General features: G+C 52.1%; 1 protein-coding gene across 5 annotated transcripts in view; it reads right to left on the bottom strand.

Moving 5' to 3' along the window:
• Sorcs2 (sortilin related VPS10 domain containing receptor 2) overlaps positions 1-18574 on the bottom strand; it is a 385723-nt gene that overhangs the window by 47174 nt on the left and 319975 nt on the right. For all 5 annotated transcript variants that reach the window (XM_016004035.3, XM_006985589.4, XM_076545711.1 and 2 more), the window contains exons 4-8: positions 17400-17564; positions 11071-11144; positions 8111-8175; positions 5450-5568; positions 2341-2430 (exon numbers count right to left, since the gene is read on the bottom strand). In XM_016004035.3, the coding sequence (XP_015859521.1) occupies positions 2341-2430; positions 5450-5568; positions 8111-8175; positions 11071-11144; positions 17400-17564 (513 nt within the window). The remainder of the gene's footprint in view (positions 1-2340; positions 2431-5449; positions 5569-8110; positions 8176-11070; positions 11145-17399; positions 17565-18574) is intronic.

Here is an 18574-nt window from a genome sequence, read left to right as displayed (position 1 = left end):
CCCTAGGACGACTGTGGCTTATAATAAATTTCGGTTTTACTCAATTATTGAAAAAAAAGCCAAATGAATGGAAACACATGAACTATGAACCAAAGGCTGAGGGGCCCCCAGCTGGATCAGGCCCTCTGAATAGGTGTGACAGTTGATTGGCTTGATCAGTTTGGGAGGCAACTAGGCAGTGGGACCAAGTCCTGTGCTCATTGCATGAGTTGGCTGTTTGAAACCTGGAGCTTATGCAGGGACACTTGGCTCAGTCTGGGAGGAAGGGACTGGACCTCCCTGGACTGAGTCTACCAGGTTGACTGCAGTCCTCGGGGGGAGGATTTGCCCTGGAGGAGGTGGGAATGGGGGGTGGGCTGGGGGTAAGGGGAGGAGGTGGGAGGGGGGAGAATAGGGGAACCCGTGACTGATATGTAAAACTGAATGGTATTGTAAAATAAAATAAATAAAATTAAAAAAAAAAAAAGTCTGCCTCCCAAAGAAGAAAAGAGCCAAAGAAAAGGGAGGTGGATGGGCTCTGGACCTGCTTCAGCTGACCATAGCCATTGACATCAGAGCACAGACCTCAGTGTCTGGAGGGAAAGGTCCATAGCGTCCACCCTGGCCACACAGGCTACTTGCTAGCTGGTCCCGGAAAGCACAGATATTTGCCTGCTGCGAGACCAGCACAGACATGGTTACTGTTCCTAGGTCAAAAGCTTAAACTGACCAGACTGACCTTGCTACACCATCTGATGCCTGGACCCTGAAGGCATTGTAACAGGCTGCAGAGTCCCAGAACCGTCACGAGCCTACACTCTGAGTGTGGCTGTTGCCAAGGGGGAGGGTGGAGAAGGTCCTGGAGCTTTGACTCGGCCATCCTTCCCAGCATCACTCTCTCCTCTATTATATGTGACATGCATTTTATTTTACTTTAAATAAATTCATTACAAATAAAGAATGATTCTTTCTTTCAAGTAAATTTGCATTCACCTTAGCCGGTGAATGCTTTTTATGTAATTTGTGGTTCTGTAGAGTCTTCTTATGAGCATTTTTCTTTGCTAGGGGACTTCAGGACTTTAGAAACAGTCATTACAAGTCAACAGTTCAAGCCAAGGATGCTGACTCGTCCTAAGAGCTGTCCACCCTTCAGAGAGTCCAGGAGTGGGTAGATCAATATGGCGGAATGGCATCATTTATCCCCTTAGAACAGAGAGGCAAGGTGCAACATAGGACCAGGCCACACTGATCTAACTCCACGGAATGGGATTCTGCCAGAAATCAACTAAGATGCTGGAGGGCTGTATGTTCAGTCCATTTCCTGAAAATACTCCCAGTGAACCCCCACAGTGCAGGGGGTGCACTTAGAGGGACACCCACATGTCTGAACTAGAGACCGGCTGTGGCTGAGTAGACTCTTCAGCTCAAAGGCCCCGCAGCCAGTCACTTCTTGTGGGGGATCATGTATCCATCTAGAAAAACCTGCCGGACACACTGTCATGCTGAGCAGGACGCTGGGGAGCCCTGCTCCTGAGTTAGCCACACCAACGTCACTTTGGCATGTGACCAGGGGGGACCAGGACAGGGTGGGATGGGGGAAGGGGCTCTCAAGCAGGGGATCCCTTTATGCTGTGCCAGCCGCTCTCATTTTCTTGACATTATTCAGGAAACTTAAAAAAGGAAAAAAAAATAAAGGGATGGTTGGTTGGGGGGAAACAGGCAAGAGTGAAAATTCACCATAAAACAACAAAATCTGACGGAAATTCGGTTAGTGGGTCTGTGGGTTGCTGATGAGACGCTCTTCTGTGCTCTGCTGAACTGGGTGAGTAGGAAGAAGAGGCTCACGGTCCTCTGGTAGAGGGCTCAGGTGCTGGGAGGTCCCAGACAGTTGCGCTCAAGGTCATAGACACCATGACTTCTGCCCATAGGCTCCTTGGTAGAGGACCCCTGTGTGGCAGATTCTCCACACCAGGACCAGGGTGCACACCCCTAGAGTTGTGCTGTAACCCCAGCAGGACCAGCAAAGCCCCTCATCACCAGGACACCTGCCTTTGCCGAAATGAAACTGTTCGCTCTGAATTCGCTTACTCAGCCAGGCCTACAGCTAATTTAGTGAGCTCATTACTTTCCTTTCCATCCTCTCTGGTTTTGAAAAGATGTTGAAGAAAGGCCTAATAGACTTTTCCCTTTGATTCAGGAGAGTCTGAGGTGCTTAGGTCCATAGCTCTCCAGTGAGGCCATTAAGAAAGTGTGGCCACATCCGTTCTTAGCATCTGTCCCTCTTGACCTTGAGACCCCCAAACCCCCGTGTATAAGGCCTCACCGTCTTTGCATCTGGCACAGGGTAGAGATGGACCTCACCTTGGGCAGGGCATACTTGGGCAGCTTCATCAGGACGAAGTCACTGCGGCGATAGGAGACGTAGTATTTGGTTCGGTTGGTTGATGTCGCCTGGGAAGAAACACAGCGTTAAGGGACAGAATCTCCAGTGAATCGCCACTCTCAGCCAGTGGCCATGCCCTTTGCTTATAGCCATCATGGTTCCTCTTCTACAATGATGACAAGACTTCACCAGATGACTCATCTGTGAACGAAGGGACTCTACAGTCTGGAGGGGTCCAGGCCTCTGTTGAATTGCTGTGACCTGGACACACAGAGGTCCTGGGGACTTGGAGGAAAGTCCCCATGGTGGGAAGGTCTGACACCCTTCCCCCACAGCAGCAGCTAACCACTGAGGTGGAAGGACAGCCCCCCTGGAACTCACTCATCCACTCACTCATCCACTCACTCATTCACTCACTCACTTGCTCATTCAATCATCCACCCATTCATTTACTCTGAGAGCACCATCCCATCTCCTAAGAAACTGAGCTCAGGAAGCCAGTGTCACCTACAGCAAGCCCCGAGCCTTTCTCAGAGCTAGAATTTGAAGCTGTATTCTAGCCACAGGCACAGAAACCTGGACACACTGGGATTCACTGAGACAGAAGACCTCCAACAGGTGAGGGATGCTCTGCCTGGCAGAGTGGCCCAAAGAAGTTGATGGGCCCATTCCCAGCGCCCGTCTGGTAGATAAGCTCAGGGCCAGAAGCAGAGCCAGGTTTCACCTGTTCTCGTCTCCTGGGGAGGCCACGGGGGTGCCTTGGTGGAGGATTAGTGTTTAAGCGCATGGCCACCTCCATCCTGCCAGGAACTGATTTTGAAGGCAGCAGGGCCTTCCATGAGGCACAGTGGGAAAGAGACCCTCATCTCCAAGGTCCTTCCCACCTGCAGGTGCTGGGGGCAGGGCAATGCACAGAGGCTTTGAAAGACAGAGTCTGGGCGGTGGATTAGGGACAGGCTGCATTGCACTGTCCTGAACAGCAAAATCGGGGCCGGTTAGAGGCCCACACAGTCCCTTCCATACTCTCCACAACTCCTAGAGTGACCACACTGTGGGGATCTGCTGACAGGCTAGAGCGAGTTGGGAAGGCTGGAGTCACAGTGCCACCTGTGGGTCCAGCGGGCCACTTGTCTGTCTGAGTGCTGTGGTGTCTGGGGAGGGACCATCAGCCCACGACACGGAGACTCAGCAAACAGAGGCTCAGAGACGGTCTGGCGGCTCATCTGAAGCCAAGCAGTGGCAACGTGGCATCTGACACCTGTATGGTCTGGTGAGTGGCCCTGCAGAGCCGTGTCCCTCTGTCATCTTCCATCATCTTCTCAAAGCACAGCTTCAGAATAGTGGAGCTAAGAGCATCCCAGCCCAGCCTCAGCTCTGTGGCCTTTTCTGCTCCAGGTAAACTGAGAAAGAGCTGCCGTATTTAGGTGTGTCCTCCCACGGGCCTTCCACCTATCCCTTATGGGGCAACCTTGCGTTTACTCTAAGACTGGTAAGGCTCTGGGTCTGCCCCAAGTATGGCTTGCCAGAGAGGTTCTGGAGTCCTGTTGACTCCCAAGTTCACACCATTCTACCAGGGCAGACCAAAGATGTGGCTGTGGGACAAGAGACATGCCAGATGCCAGCTGTCCCTGGAAGGTGATGGATGGTGTGTCACCTGGTCTGATGTGAGCCAGGCAGGGAGAAGCAGTGGGGCCCCACTGGACTACCTCAGCCCTGGCAGGAGAATGCCCAGAGAAGTGGGATGCTGTCTAGTCCTAGGTGCAATGCTTGACAGGGCTGCTGAGTTTTCTGGGACTTGGTTTGCTCTCCAGCAATAGAAACCATTGTAGAATGGGAGCTGGAACCAGTGGCTACCAAAAGGGACAGGTACGGGAACCCATAGGTACAAATGTGGAGCAGGGAGGACTTGGTGGCCACGGCCACTGGTGACAGAGCTAGGACCAGTGGGGCCCAGGGCCCCCTGCCAGGCTGGGAGCGGATGGCCCATGCTGAGGGAGGAGTGCCATGGGGACTGGGCAGGGGAGAAGTATGGGAACCCGGAGGACCCTCTGCTGACAGTGCTGGAGTTTGCTTGCAAGAAGCTCTGAGCTCGTCTCACAAGGTTCCAGATTGCAGAGCAGGGACCAGCAGTAGGATCCAAGGAAATGGCCTGTCTCTGTAGATGAGTTTGGAGATGGCGACAGTCCGTCTTGGTTGCTAACTTGATGGGATTTAGAATCACCATGGAAACCAACCCCTGGGCTTGGCTGTGAATGGGTGGCTGGTTGATTGGGGAGGGGGAACCACCCTAAATGTAGGCAGTGCCACTCCAGGGGTGAGGACTGAACAAAGAGAAGAAGGTGATCCAGTCCCAGCATTCACTCTGCTCTCTCTGTGCAACCAGAGGAGAAGGTGATCCAGTCCCAGCATTCACTCTGCTCTCTCTGTGCAACCAGAGGAGAAGGTGATCCAGTCCCAGCATTCACTCTGCTCTCTGTGTGCAACCAGAGGAGAAGGTGATCCAGTCCCAGCATTCACTCTGCTCTCTGTGTGCAACTGAACAGCTGCCTCACGCTCCTGTCATATGGATTGTATCCCCTGAATTGTAAGGCAGAAGAAACCCTTCGTCTTTATGGCATTCTTGTGGGTACTTTGTTGCAGCATAAGAAAAACAGGACAATGATGGTCTGCACCTGGCCACACAGTCTAGTAGGGCCCAGGCTTCCTACTCTAGAGGGGTCAAGAAGCTTCCCCGAGCATTTCCCAATTGGCCTGAGATACATATGGGGTTGGGGTGGGGCGGCTGCAGCAGTGTCTTGGTTACAGGGATGCAGAGCCCTCAGGATAAGACCCAAAGCATGAAAGGCACCAAGTGAAATATGTATACTTGAATTAGTGGGCCCCAGATGGTGGGGAGGAGCCTGATGGTCAGAAGGGGGAGTCAGGAACAATCTTGAGCCAAGGTTCTGGTGCCAGGGGCCTCATAGATGCTCCAGCCACAGTACAGGCACAACGACTCTGAGCCCTGCTAAGTGGCATTTGGAAGTGAAGTGTTGTTTATTGGTAAAGGCTCAGGCACTGTCATCTCCCAGCACCTGGAGCACTCACCTTCAGAAAGATGTACTCATCCTGCACAGTCAGGGAGCCACGGTCGATGGGGCCAGCGAAGGGTGCTGTGTGGGGCTGAGCTGAGCAGTTGTGGATCAGGCAGGTGAAGTACAGACAGCCTGCAGGAGACGAGAGCAGCCAGGACATGCAGACCCCACTGAGGACCACAGAGACTTGGGAGCCGGGAGGCCTCCTGGGCTCCCACCACTCTGTAACACTCACTCACTCACTCACTCACTCACTCACTCACTCACTCACTCACTCACTCACTCACTCATCCACTCATTCATTCACTCACTCACTCATTCATGCATTCACTGTTTCATTCACTCATCCACTCACTCATTTATTCACTCACTTACTCACTCATCTACTCACTCACTCACTTATCCACTCACTCACTGTTTCATTGACTCTTTCACTCACTCATTCACTCACTCATCCACTCACTCATTCACTGCTTCACTCACTCATCCACTCACTCATTCACTGCTTCACTCACTCATTCATTCACTCATTAACTCACTCATTCACTCACTCATTCATCCACCCACTCATTCATTCACTCATCTACTCACTCATTCACTCACTCATCCACTAACTCATTTACTCACTTACTCGTCCACTCACTCACTCATTCACTGTTTCACTTACTCATTCATTCACTCACTCACTCATCCATTCACTCATTCACTCACTCATCCATTCACTCATTCACTCACTCACTCATTCACTCACTCATCCACTAACTCACTCACTGTTTTGCTCATTCACACATTCACTCATCCATTCACTCACTCACTCATCCACTCACTCATTCACTGTTTCACTCACTCATTCATTCACTCACTCACTCACTCATCCACTCATTCATTCACTCATCATTCACTCACTTACTCACTCATCCACTCACTCATTCATTCACTCATCCATTCACTCATTCACTCATTCATTCACTCACTCATCCACTCACTCACTCACTCATCCACTCACTCACTCACTGTTTTGCTCATTCACTCATCCATTCACTCATCCATTCACTCACTCACTTATTCACTCACTCACTCTCACACTCATTCATGCACTATTCATGAGGAAACTGCTTGGAGGAAGGTCCCAAGCAGTGAATGACTGTCATGGAGGACTGGCTCCTGGGAGCAGCGAGAACTGCAGCTTTGGAGAGAGGCAGATACATAGATGAGACCACTATTGGTGAGAGCAGCTAGCATCATTCCATCTATCACATAGGCAGAATGCCCACACAGGGGTGGACTCAGAGTATCTGGCTTCATTTTACAGTTCTGCTGGAGACGCTGAGGAGAGCCAATCAGCACTCAGCCTCAAGGAGCTCTCAGGCCAGGGGAACGCACAGGAAAGCTGGGTATTAGCATGCTATGGAGTCCTGAGGAGTGACTGGCAGAAAAGTAGCCTGGGGGTGATGGAGAAAACCCCATAATGGATAAAGGGGGACAGGCAGCCCCAGCTAGGCTAACAAGAGTGTGGTGAGCCTGGAGCAGGGTCCTCAGGAAGGCCTGTGTGGCTGGAGGATAATGGAGTGGACAGTTTAGGAGATGGGACTTCAGGACTTTGAATGGTCTGCTGCTGGGCTCCGAAGACTGCTCCAGCAGGGCTCTAGGCAGGGGGATGGTGAGTGGAGAAGTGAGGTCTTCAGGAGCTGGGGAGGGTCATGAGCCTAGTTGGTCCAGGGCCTCTTGATGCAGAATTCAGGCTACTGCACACAGACTGCTTCCTCTAGGATGGAGGCTATGTGAAGGACCTAAACTGCCCTGATCCAAGGCTCAGCTCATCTTTTCCCCTGGGGCATAGCAGGTCCGGACCCTCAGCCAGGCCTGCTGCCATGTTCAGCCTGCTGGGGATCACCTTTGTGCATCCCCACGTGAGGTAAGTGTCCTAAGACCTGGCAACCCAATTGTCCCCTCTCTGAGCTTTGCTCCATGCTTACCCAAATAGTAGCTACAGCAATATTTGGTCCCACCCTTTGAGGTATGGAGCCCTGACTGATAACTTGGACATAGCATATGTCATCATCTGGCAGCAGCTGCCTGCACAGAGAACTAACCTGTGTGGACCCAATGGTTGCCACTACACATGCATCAACCCACTTCCTTTCCCCCTTCCTGCTTTCCAGGTAGGAGGACCAAATTTACCTGCCCAGGATCTCCAGGGCTCCACCTGGCTGGTGCCTATGAACTGCATGGGACTTCCAGGAAAGACAATGACCTCTGTCACCTTCACAACACAAGAGACTAACATACTGGGCTTGCTCAGTGTGAGGCTGTAAATGGCAGGAAGTTACGGGCTGGGATGACCCAGCCCTGCCTGTGGGAGGGGAGTGACAGAGACCCTGAGCCATCTCAGCCCTCAGCCAGGCTGGGTGGGCCCATACAGTAGGAAACACTCAATGCTCAGGAGCCGGAACAAATTGCCCTTTTAATAGACTTTCTGCAGAACTGGGCTCCTCCACTTCAATTCATCCCCAGCGGGAAACAAGTGCTTTTCCAATTATGACACACTAGGAAACAGTGAGGTCGGTCCACAGGGATGGCCACTGAGGATGCACCAGTGAACAAGGGCCAGGCTGAGCAGCATCCCTGGACAAGGATGCTCGGGGACACCTGTGGGTGCCCACCTCCCACTTACCTCCATTGAGGTCCTGTGCTTCCATATGGACCAGGTTGGGGTCGATGTCCACCCCAGACACAGCCCTAGAAAAGAATTGGCCAAAGGTAGTATCAGCAAAGGGGTGGCTAAACCCTTTCCTTGGGCTTCCATGGACCACATGGCCTCTCTTGGTCTGAGGCAGCTCTTGTTCTGTGGGTCCAGAAGACATAACCTTCCTCACTAAACTTACAAGCTCCAATAGGAGCCTGGTTGAAGCCAGATAAAGCTTGATGAAGCTGGCACCTGCTTGTTCATAGGACTGTTTATAAGATTCACCTCTTCTCCAGGGTCTCCCAACCCAGCTGAGGCACAGGCTGAGACCTCTGGCCCAAATCTACACAGAGGGAAACTCATCAGTGCGTAGAGACATGCCCATGGTCACACAGCCTTAACAGGTTCACTGGGATTCCAACCAGGATCTGGATTTGAGTGGCTGACCTTGATGGCTGACCTCGATGGCTGACTGGTTAAGTTGCCCATCACAGGGGATGCTGGGAAAAACCCCTTCCACATTTCTCCCAACCCCTCGGTGTTGGCAGAGGCTCGGTGAGAACAGTATTCCTTCACCCTTGCCAACCTACACCAGGCTCCCCTAAGCCATGGTCGAGTCTTGGATCTCACAGGCCAGGGATTGTGTGACTTGTCCAAGGACACAGGTGCTAGTCAGGGTGGCCCGAGGCTCCCACTAGGTCTGCTTGACCCAGAAGTCATGTTCCTCTCAGAGCCCATATGCCCTGCTCTTAAGGCCCGTGTCTTAGGGACACTATCGAGAAGCCTGTGCCGAGCCTGAGAGAGGCAGCCACAGGACACCCAGAGAAGCCCCACAGCACCTCAGGAGCCAGTGGAACCCATCTGCCAGCACCATCCCAGGCCTTGGGGACAGAGATCAATGAGACATGAGGACTAAGGGGTCAGGAAGCTCCGGCTGGGACCTCTCCCAGGCAGCACATCCCCTCTTCCAAACCCCAGATATGCTCATTTATAGAGGAGAACCAGAGAAAAGAGACAAAAAAGGAGGGAGGGGGAGGGGGAGAGGGAAAACATTTGCACATGGGCGGGAAGTTCTCTTCCTGGTACAGAGGCCATAGGGACCTAGGTCATAGTTACATACACGGCAGGTCCTGGGAGCAGGGGACATGCTAGGTGCCTTTTAAATACTCATTCACCCATAACACACTTAGTCCTTTATTTACATTCATTCACCCATTCACTCGCTCACTCACAACAAGGCACTGGCCAGCGTCTGCTCTTGTGATTTTTACTCCAAGGTTGCTGACCACTGAGGGGAGGCGACAGTCCCAGAACAGGCACCTTGTTGTTCACACCCCCCCCCCCGCCTGCCCCCACCGGGGTCTCCTTAAGGAGCCAGGGTTGTTGTGTGCCTTCAACACTGCTAATGACTCAGGCCTGAGATAGGGCAGAGGTCCTGGTGCTTTCTGCGGCCAATCCAAGGACAAAGCTGTCAAAAGAGCATTATCTGTGGCATACAACAGGGGCCGTCCCTTGTCTGTCACCACATTCCAGAAGGGATCCAACCAGCGGCACTGCTGAGCATCCTATGATTCCCCCATATAGCAGGCACAGCCCTGAGCCACAGAAGAAGCTTGTGGGCAGAGCCAATCTGACTTGCCCAAGGCTAGTCTTTTTGTCCCTGCAACCCAGGGCTGCTTTCTCTAGCCAGAGAGTCTCCATGAGCCAGGCTGGGACACTCCTCGGGACAGGTGCTACAGTCTCCCTGAGGTCCTCGTGTCCACGGAGCTCAGAAATCACACTTCCCGACCTTAGTCCCCACCCCCTGGGAGTGACTCCATGGGCAGTTTCTGTTCCTGACAAAGGACATCAGTGTGATTGACAGCAGCCCTCTGGTTTCAGGGAGGGTACTCCAGTGGGCTGCTCCAGAGGGGCAATCACCACTTCCTCCCAGGAGCAGAGGGCACAGATGCCAGGAGTCAGTGTTCAGAACCAACTTCCGGTACATGGGAACCGAATCCTTGTGAGGAGAGCATGGAGTCACAAGAGAGTTGGAAGGGGCTGTTTTCAGCATGCATCCCCATAGGAGACAGGACTGTGGCCCGGCTGGGAGGCCAGTACAACGTTTTGTGTCCATTGGCACTAAGACAGAAAGGACATAAAGTACGTGTATGTGTGTACATGTAAGAGAAACCCTGTGCAGGTAGGTGCTAGTCTAGAAAAGGAACCATGGTCACAGCCGGGTACAGTGTGAGCTCCGAGCCAGCTGCTCTGGTTTCCGGCTCCCGTTTTACTGCCTGGGACCCTAAGCAGGTGCCTGTCCTCTAAGGTCTTGCCCGAACAGCCATCATGTGCCTCCTGAACTTCAGAGCTGCCTGATTGGGAACGCTGCCCAAGTCCCTGAAAGGGCTCCCAGAGAGCTCCCAGAAGGTCATGCCAATGGGGAGCCAGCACCCCTGGTTTTTGTCTGGGACCTGGGTCCCATTCCACCCTCATTCACCCTTTTCCCAGCTTCAGCCCTCGGAGGCTGCTGCGCACGCTGGGTCTTTGGTTCCTGGCAGGACTGAACACTGTGATGTCATGGGCCAGAGGAGTGATCCCCAGGGTACTGGCCGGACAGGAAAGTGAGCCTAGGCAGACAGGGCCTGGGTAGTCCTGGAGCATGGGAGGTTGACACAGGCATCTCTCGGGAGCAGTGGGGGTTGAGTTGGTGAGGAGTTGGGAAGAGGGCAACCAAGAGCATTGAGCCACCCTGAGCTGTACTGCGCCAGGGCCCCTGTGTTTTACCTCCTCCAAGTAGGTGGATACAGAGGACAAGGTGGGGTCTAAACATCTCTCAAAGTCACCAGGGAACAAAGTCTGAGGGATGCTGAGCCCCGGACATCCCCAGGAGCACACAGAGGACCCTAGAGTTCCCCTAGGGTGAAGAGGAGGCAAGACCTGTGATAAAGGCTGGAAAGGGCTCTCACCAGAACACGTGGTCCTTGGTCACCCGCTCCTGTAGAAGTGTCCACTTCTTCCCCAGATCAGACGACACGTACAGCTGCAGGGCAGACAAAAGAGAGACAGAGCTTCGGCAGGGAGCTCCAAGTGACAGGGATCTGCTACAAGGCTCCTCCTAGGGATGTCGCTCTCGTCCTGCAGGCACCCCAGAGCTGCAGGCCAACCACCAAGGGCTGAAGCCAAAGAGAGGACTCCACGCGGAGGTCTTCTCACTCAGCCTGGCTGGTAGGTGAATTCTTGGGGGTGTCTGGCCCAAGCTGGGCAGACAACAAACACCCAAGGGTCCCTAGGGTGGGTGCCTTCTCCCTTTCCAGCTTGGGGTGGTGCATGTAGTCTGGCAGATTCACGTGGGACCCCTGCCTTTTCTTTTCGTCTTCCATCCCTTCTCAGGACTTCCCTGAGTCCAACTCCCTCTGTGGGACATTTCTGCACAGGCCCTGGTGACCTCATTGGACAAGAATCGCTGCTGTCTGCAGGCAGCCAAGGAAGAGGCTATTGGCTGAGGGTGAAGAGCATATCCAGTGTGGGCTGTGACTTCATCCCTCAGGCAGGTCAGGGAGAAGTTTTGAGTAGAGTGGCCTTGGCTTCCTGCTGGCCAGGCCCTCTGTCTGTTATGATGGGGGTGGGGCAGTGGGAAGGTCTTGAAGGAGGCAGACTGACTTCCCCTCTCTAAACAGTCAGTCTCACTCACAGCTGGCCAGCTTCAGTGCCCAGCTGTAGAACAGATAACCCAGGCATGCATTTGCTATACAATAAACACACTGAACCCCAGCACACACCTCCCTCACTCTCCTATGTACCTGCCCTTGCATCTCATGTCTATGGTTTTCATGCCAACCCTTCACATACTGAGAGAGTAGGCATGGACGTGGCAAGTCTGTCACCACTGTCCCCAGGGCACCTTTCACTTGCATTATTGCATGCGTTTTATGGGTGTCTCCTCCAGTGCTGACTTATTGTGCCCTTCCTTTGTTCCTGGAGACATGTGGACATTGGAAGCCCCCTTTGTCCCACATGATCCTGCATGTTGAGGTCCATCTTCATCTGAACGAGGTCCAGAGCTGTGTGGTACTATCTGTTACTGGCAGCTGTCTGTGGCTCAGCCTCTGCTCTCTGTGCCTGTATGGCACTTGGTTCCCTCACCCATCCAACATCATTCTTGGCAGTGACATTCTGAAGGGGGAGCCTGTGATTCCAGCAGACACGGTTTCTGTCAGAGTCCTTCATCCACAGCTGCGGGATTATGCCTATGTCCCAGGCTCTTCTAAATTTCAGTTTCCCGCTTTAAAAACCAGGACTCCACATCCCTGCCTTAAAAGGGTGTGGTGGGATATCTCAATCACCTCACGAAGTGGTAGCATCTGGGCAATGTGCCGTGGAAGCCCCTCAGCTCCGAGCAGTGCACTGGCAATCGGCCCTGGGTTTGGAGCCCCCAGCTCCAGGCTCTCTTCCTTCCACTCCATTTCCCATCTCCGTGTACCCTTGGTTGCCTGGCTCACCTTCTGCACCACTGCTGAATGGATCCTTGTCTGCCAGGTATGCCAGTGAGTTTTCTGAATGAATGAGCACAATTGGCCGTGGGGCAAGGGCTAGCTAGAAAGGGCAGGAGATTAAGTATTTCTGGCTTGGTGGACTGAGTGGTCTCTATGGGAACACTCACCTCTTCTGAGCAGAAATTGAGAGAGTTGAGAGTGCAGGCTAGACACGTAAGCATGGCTGGATGCCAAAAAGCTTAACAGGTAGCTGGACATTATGCTCGGACACCTGCTCTGGAGCACATGATAGGAAAGCATCGCCTTCCATTTGTAAAAGGGCTTTAAAAAGGGAAGTTTTCCTCCCTAGGATGACTGCCAGCCAGGCAAGGTACTCCTGTGCCCTGTGGAGCCCCTGGACATGGGCCTGGCGTGACATAAGGCTCAACAACTACCAAGGCACATGGCTCACTGTGGCTGTGAGCTACATCAAACACTGTTTCACTGAAATCCCACAGACACACACACTCACACAGACATACACACACTCAAGCCCATACAGACACATACACTCATGCACATACACACTTACCAGCACAACCATTAGATGGACAATTTTTCTGTCTTTACAAGATGAGGAAACTAAGGCTGAGAGAGGTAAGCACATCCATCACTGTAACAGCATTTGTGCGTAACAGCAATTCCCATCTCATAGACCGGAGTTCACAGTACTATGTCAATGGAGAAGCTGTGTCCCTAGGAAGGATGGCTGGTCATCCCTGGCTCCCTCTCTCTGGGTCACCTGAATGACTGGGGCCAGCCCCTTTCCACCTCATGACTCAGTTTATCCATCTGCATTCGTAGAGCATTGCTTACACCCACAGCCAGTGAGTTAAGAAGACAAGCATTTAGGGGCCTGGTGACAGTTTCCACATAAATGAGTGGCATTATCATTGTTATCACCACCAATGTGCTGTGTTTATGATGCCCATCCCAGAGCTTTATGGAGCCTTTCCAGTTCATTCTCATGGGGGACAGTGATTTTACTATCCACCATCAATTGCTGCAGAAATAGAATGCTTCTGCTTAATAAAAGATAAACGCCGAAAATAAACAATAACAAACATTGGAGGGATGCCCTAGTTCCTGTAGCTAAAATCTACAAAGAAGTAACCTGTGGCAGGATGGTAGACTGTCTCCAGAGGGTGTATCTCAGGAGAGTGATGGAATGTGCTTTAAGGCATTGCTGCCCTGAGAAGAGGTAAGGTGAGCAAGTGCAGCCAAGGCAAGGAGAAGATGATATCAAGGGAAGGTGCACCCTAGGAGTACACATCAGTGGCCATCATATGAGGCCAGAGGGGCAGCATCTCTACCCTGGGCTATGATGGCATTACTATTAAAGATCCTTAGTTTCATACCCTCCTTACTCACAATGCCTTGTTGTCTTCATAGGTGGGGACACTAATGCCTGTCATTGCACTGACTCCCTTGCAGCTAGACTGCTGGGTCAGAGGAAGAATAAATTCACAGAGTTTGGAAAGCCAAAGCTAGAAGAGGCATATTCCTTCCTTCCTTGGAGTACTTTTGGTGTCTAGCATGTCCCAGACAGCATGCTCAGCTATGGGGTGCAGAGGCAAATGTCCACTCTGCTTTTGCATAGCTGCTGGGGATTTGAACTTAGGTCCTCATGCTTGTCCAGGAAGCATTTTGCAGACCAAGCCATTTCCCAAGACCCAGAAGAGGTTCTTGACTGGAAGAGGAAAAAGAAAGGTAAGGAAAAGCAAAGCAAAACAACGTGAATCTGACCCTGTCTTACAAATAAGTAACCTCAGCTCTGCCAGCAAGCAGGTCCACAGCTCAAGCCCAGGGAGATGAGGCTGTGAGTGGTGAGACAGTAGTCCCCAGAGAGCTGGGTAGGAAGGGCCTCCTGGTCTCAGGAGCTTGCTAAGACTTGGAAGGAATATATATTGGGTGTCAGCCAGGAAGTCTGGCCAGACTGAAGTAAGGTACCTCAGATTGGGTCCCAAATATGACATGGTGAGGAAGGAACAGAGGAAGGCAGGATACCCCAAGTGAGGTAGAGTCTTTGTCAGAGCAAGGACAGACGTCTGGGAAGAGAAGGAGGAGAGGTGGGGGATGGGAAAGCAGGGGGAAAGAGTCAGACAGTGACAAATTTAGTCCTATTCCTATAGTATTTGTGCCTGCCCTGGTGGCTGGGGCTTGGTGTATGACTCTGGTCAAAGCTGAAACTGGTAAAGTTTCAGTGTTTTGTTTCACCCATGCGGTGAGAACAGCATGCTCCCCAAATGAGAGCCACATGGATGCCAGCACCCTAGTAGCCAGGAACCATATCCAGAGGATTCCAGCAAAACCCAGCCGAGTCCCAGCTCCCAGAAGACCCAGGGCCAATTCCCAGTGCACTGCTCTGAGCCAGGGGGCTTCACAATGTCTGTCTCTCAGCACAGTGTCTGGATGCCTGGCTAACAGCAGGTTTGTAGAGGCAGAGTTGGCATAATTTCACTACACACCCAGATTCTTAGACATCCAAAAGCATTGACAGACCACCAAGCCTCCCCACCCCAAAAAAAAAAACCTCAAGATGGTCATCACTTACTAATTTCCCCAAATCCCTCATTCCTTTTATAACAGCAATTAAACCTTTTTCTTCTCCCTTCTTTCCTTGTCATCACAGAAAAGAGCCAAGGAAAATAACCAAGGTTTCAGCTCCATTAATTTTTCAGGGCACCATAAATTAAAGAGCAATTGCAACACAGTCAATTTCTTCAGGAAAATAACTCGCCGTAGCCACGCTTTAGTCTAATTACATGGAAGGCTAAGTAGCACTATTAATACCCAGAAGGGTGTGCAGCCCTGAGGGAAAGGGATAGGAACAGACAGGCAACTACAGGCCAGGGACACTAGACAATATGTGCTAGACCTTGCCAAGGAGGCTGGACTCTGGGGAAAGCTGGGCTTGGCCACCACCACTCTTCACTTGAGGCTCTCTTACTTGGCTGCTTCCTGTTAGTAGGAATTTATCATTAATTCATATGTTTATTCATGTAACCAACTGCTCTCCATCCACCCATCCATCAATCCATTCATCTATCCATCCACCAACCTATCCATCCATCCATTCACCCACCCATCCATCCATCCATCCATCCATCCATCCATCCATCCATCCATCCATCCATCCATCCTTTCCTATGTCTATTCACAATCTATCCACCCAGCATATATTTTCAGAAAACACTTGAGATTAAGATGGTGAAATATAAATCTAACATGGCTACCTTCAGAGAACTCAGCCCTGGTTTGTGTGGGCTGGAGACTGGGACCAAACACTAGCAGAAACACACAACTGCTTATTAGCACCAAGGAAGAGACACAGGACCCTGGAAAAACATGGAAGGTGGGACCGTGCTGCTGCACTTCAGTTACATATGTTCATTCATCTAACCAACTGCCATCCATCCATCCATCCATCCATCCATCCATCCATCCATCCATCCATCCACCTACCCACCTATCCACCTATCCATCCATCCATCCATCCATCCATCCATCCATCCATCCATCCATCCATCCATCCATCCACCTACCCACCTATCCACCCACCCATCCATCCATCCATCCATCCATCCATCCATCCATCCATCCATCCATCCATCCATCCTTGGATGGATCCATTCTGGCCCTCACACCTGTCCCTGTCCCAGGGGCTGATGAATAGCAGTTTCCACTGGCTGCTGTTCTGGCCTCTGATGGGTACAGTCAAAAGAGGCAGGAGTGGAGACTGGCTGGAGGGAGGGGAGGGGCCATGGTTCTTCTTCCTGCTCCTTTCCCTGATGGCCACAGTGTGGCAGGCACTGCATATCTGTCACTAGGGCCAGACTCCCTTCCTGGGACCTTTCTCTTGCTTGCTGTATGGTGTGGTGGCAGGCTATCCTTCCGCTCCAAGACAGGTATATTTTGATCCTTAGAACTAGTGACCATGGCCTCATATGGCCCCAAATGGCTTTCTAGAGGTGCTTTTTAGGATATGGGGATTATCTGGTGGGTCTGGGGTGGAGCTGCCTCTGTCTTCATGGAAGATGGGGACTGTGGTGGGAGTTCAGATATGTAGTCATGGACACAGGTACACTAAACACGTCCATGTACACATGCAGGGGCCATTCTAAGGATGGACAGAGACTTAACCTGGCTGTCCTGGAAGATACAGCAATGCCACTTTAACCCAAAACACATAGCAACCACCAGGACTGGGAAAAGGGAGACCAGTTCTCTCCAGAGTCTTAGGGACATTTGACTTCAGCCCAGAGATACCAATTTTTCACTTTTGGCCTCTACATCTGTGACAAAACACGTTTCTGTCATTTAAGCCCCCAAATATGTGGTCACTGGCCACCATGGCTACAGGAAACTATTCAGTGCCCCTCCACCTGAGCATCTACTAGCCTAAGGCAGAAGAGAAGAGGCAGAGGGGAAGGGCCCGACATTATCTAGAATCTCCTTACCCAGCTCACAGGCCTCTAGTGCTAAGGCACTCACTGCCACCTTCATTTATTCTAACACACCCATCATATTAGTGTGAGACTCCTAGTGCTGATAGGTGACTACGTGTGTGTGTGTGTGTGTGTGTGTGTGTGTGTGTGTGTGTGTGTGTGTGATTAAGGGCAAAGCTGAGGTTCATGGCTCCCAGCTCAAGCAAGGCTCTGCCTCACCAGTTGGGGGTTCAGAGTCCTCTGACAGCAAGAGCTGCTTCTGTCCTGGTGTTTGTCTGACTGGGTCGTGTGGCCTCACATCCCATGTTCCCTTACCTTGCTGTCTTTGGTGTAGGCAAGAACCTTGTCCTCCTCCTTCGGGTGGAAGAGGAGGGTCTCCACGAGGAAGGGGACAGGATACTTCTGGAAGGTGGTGCCCTCGTCGGTGCTGAGGAAGAGGCTCTGTTCCCGGTCACCAAGGGACGAGCTCACCAGGATGATCTGAAACACAGAATGTGAGGCTGAACTCGGGGCTACGGCTGGGAGGGGCGTTCTCCTTCACTGCCCCTCCCACTCTTCCATGGAGGCCTCCAGCAGGTACTGTAGCAGAGCTGAGGCTTGACCTGGAATCCTGAAGTTCAAGGTCTGTACCATACAGGAAAGTCGGCTCTGGAGAGAGCTGAGGCGAGTGTGGGTGGGTGGGGAGCGGGTGACGGGAATGGAGGTGTCGGCCTGAAGAAAAGAATGAGGAGTTAGATGGGTGACAGTGTAGAACTCAAAGAGAGGATGAAGCGCTGATGGGGGTGGGAGGGTTACTGCAAGGCCACTGCAGTCGGCTGACTAGTGTCCTCTGAAGAGATGTACCCATACTCTAAGCCTGGGAGAGCGAGGGTTGAGAGCACACCCTGCTCTGGGACCTTCCATGCTGCGTAAACAGAGGGTCTGGAGCTCTTCCTTGCCTGCAAAGAGTCCCTTTTACCAGCAGCATTTGGCCCCATTTTGAGCACAGACACAGGGGCGGATGACTGTCCCTTGGTGGGCATGGAAACATGACCACCTGGCCAGCGAGACGACCTATTCCTAAAAGCAGACAGGTGGTCACCCTTGAGATGTATCAAAGTAAACCGGCCCCCATCTGGATGCATTACACCACACCGGGAAAAAAACGTGCCAGGAATTTACCAGACACAGTAGACCGAGGAAAGGGTGCAACACCCTTACCTGGACTCCATAAAGTGAAGAGGTCCCCTGACACCATGATGGTGACCTGTCGTCTGACTCACGTGTGTATCAAGGAGAGTGAAGCAGAGAATTCCCTACTGCCTCGAAGTTAACTCAGTTCCCACGGTTGACGGGGCCTGTTCTGACTGCTGGCCCCCCTCCCTGCCCTCCTCTTTGCCCATATGACCTGACATCCATTCATCATCCATCTGTTCCTCCCTCTGGATCTGGTCCTGCCCTCCATCTTACAGTCTCCGCTGTTCTGCACCTCTTCCCTGCAGTGGGATTGA

Source organism: Peromyscus maniculatus, chromosome 10 (assembly GCF_049852395.1).
Source record: "Peromyscus maniculatus bairdii isolate BWxNUB_F1_BW_parent chromosome 10, HU_Pman_BW_mat_3.1, whole genome shotgun sequence".
Classification (NCBI taxonomy): domain Eukaryota; kingdom Metazoa; phylum Chordata; class Mammalia; order Rodentia; family Cricetidae; genus Peromyscus; species Peromyscus maniculatus.
Note: the sequence above shows the minus strand (reverse complement) of the source record. Positions and strands in the feature narration are given on the sequence as shown.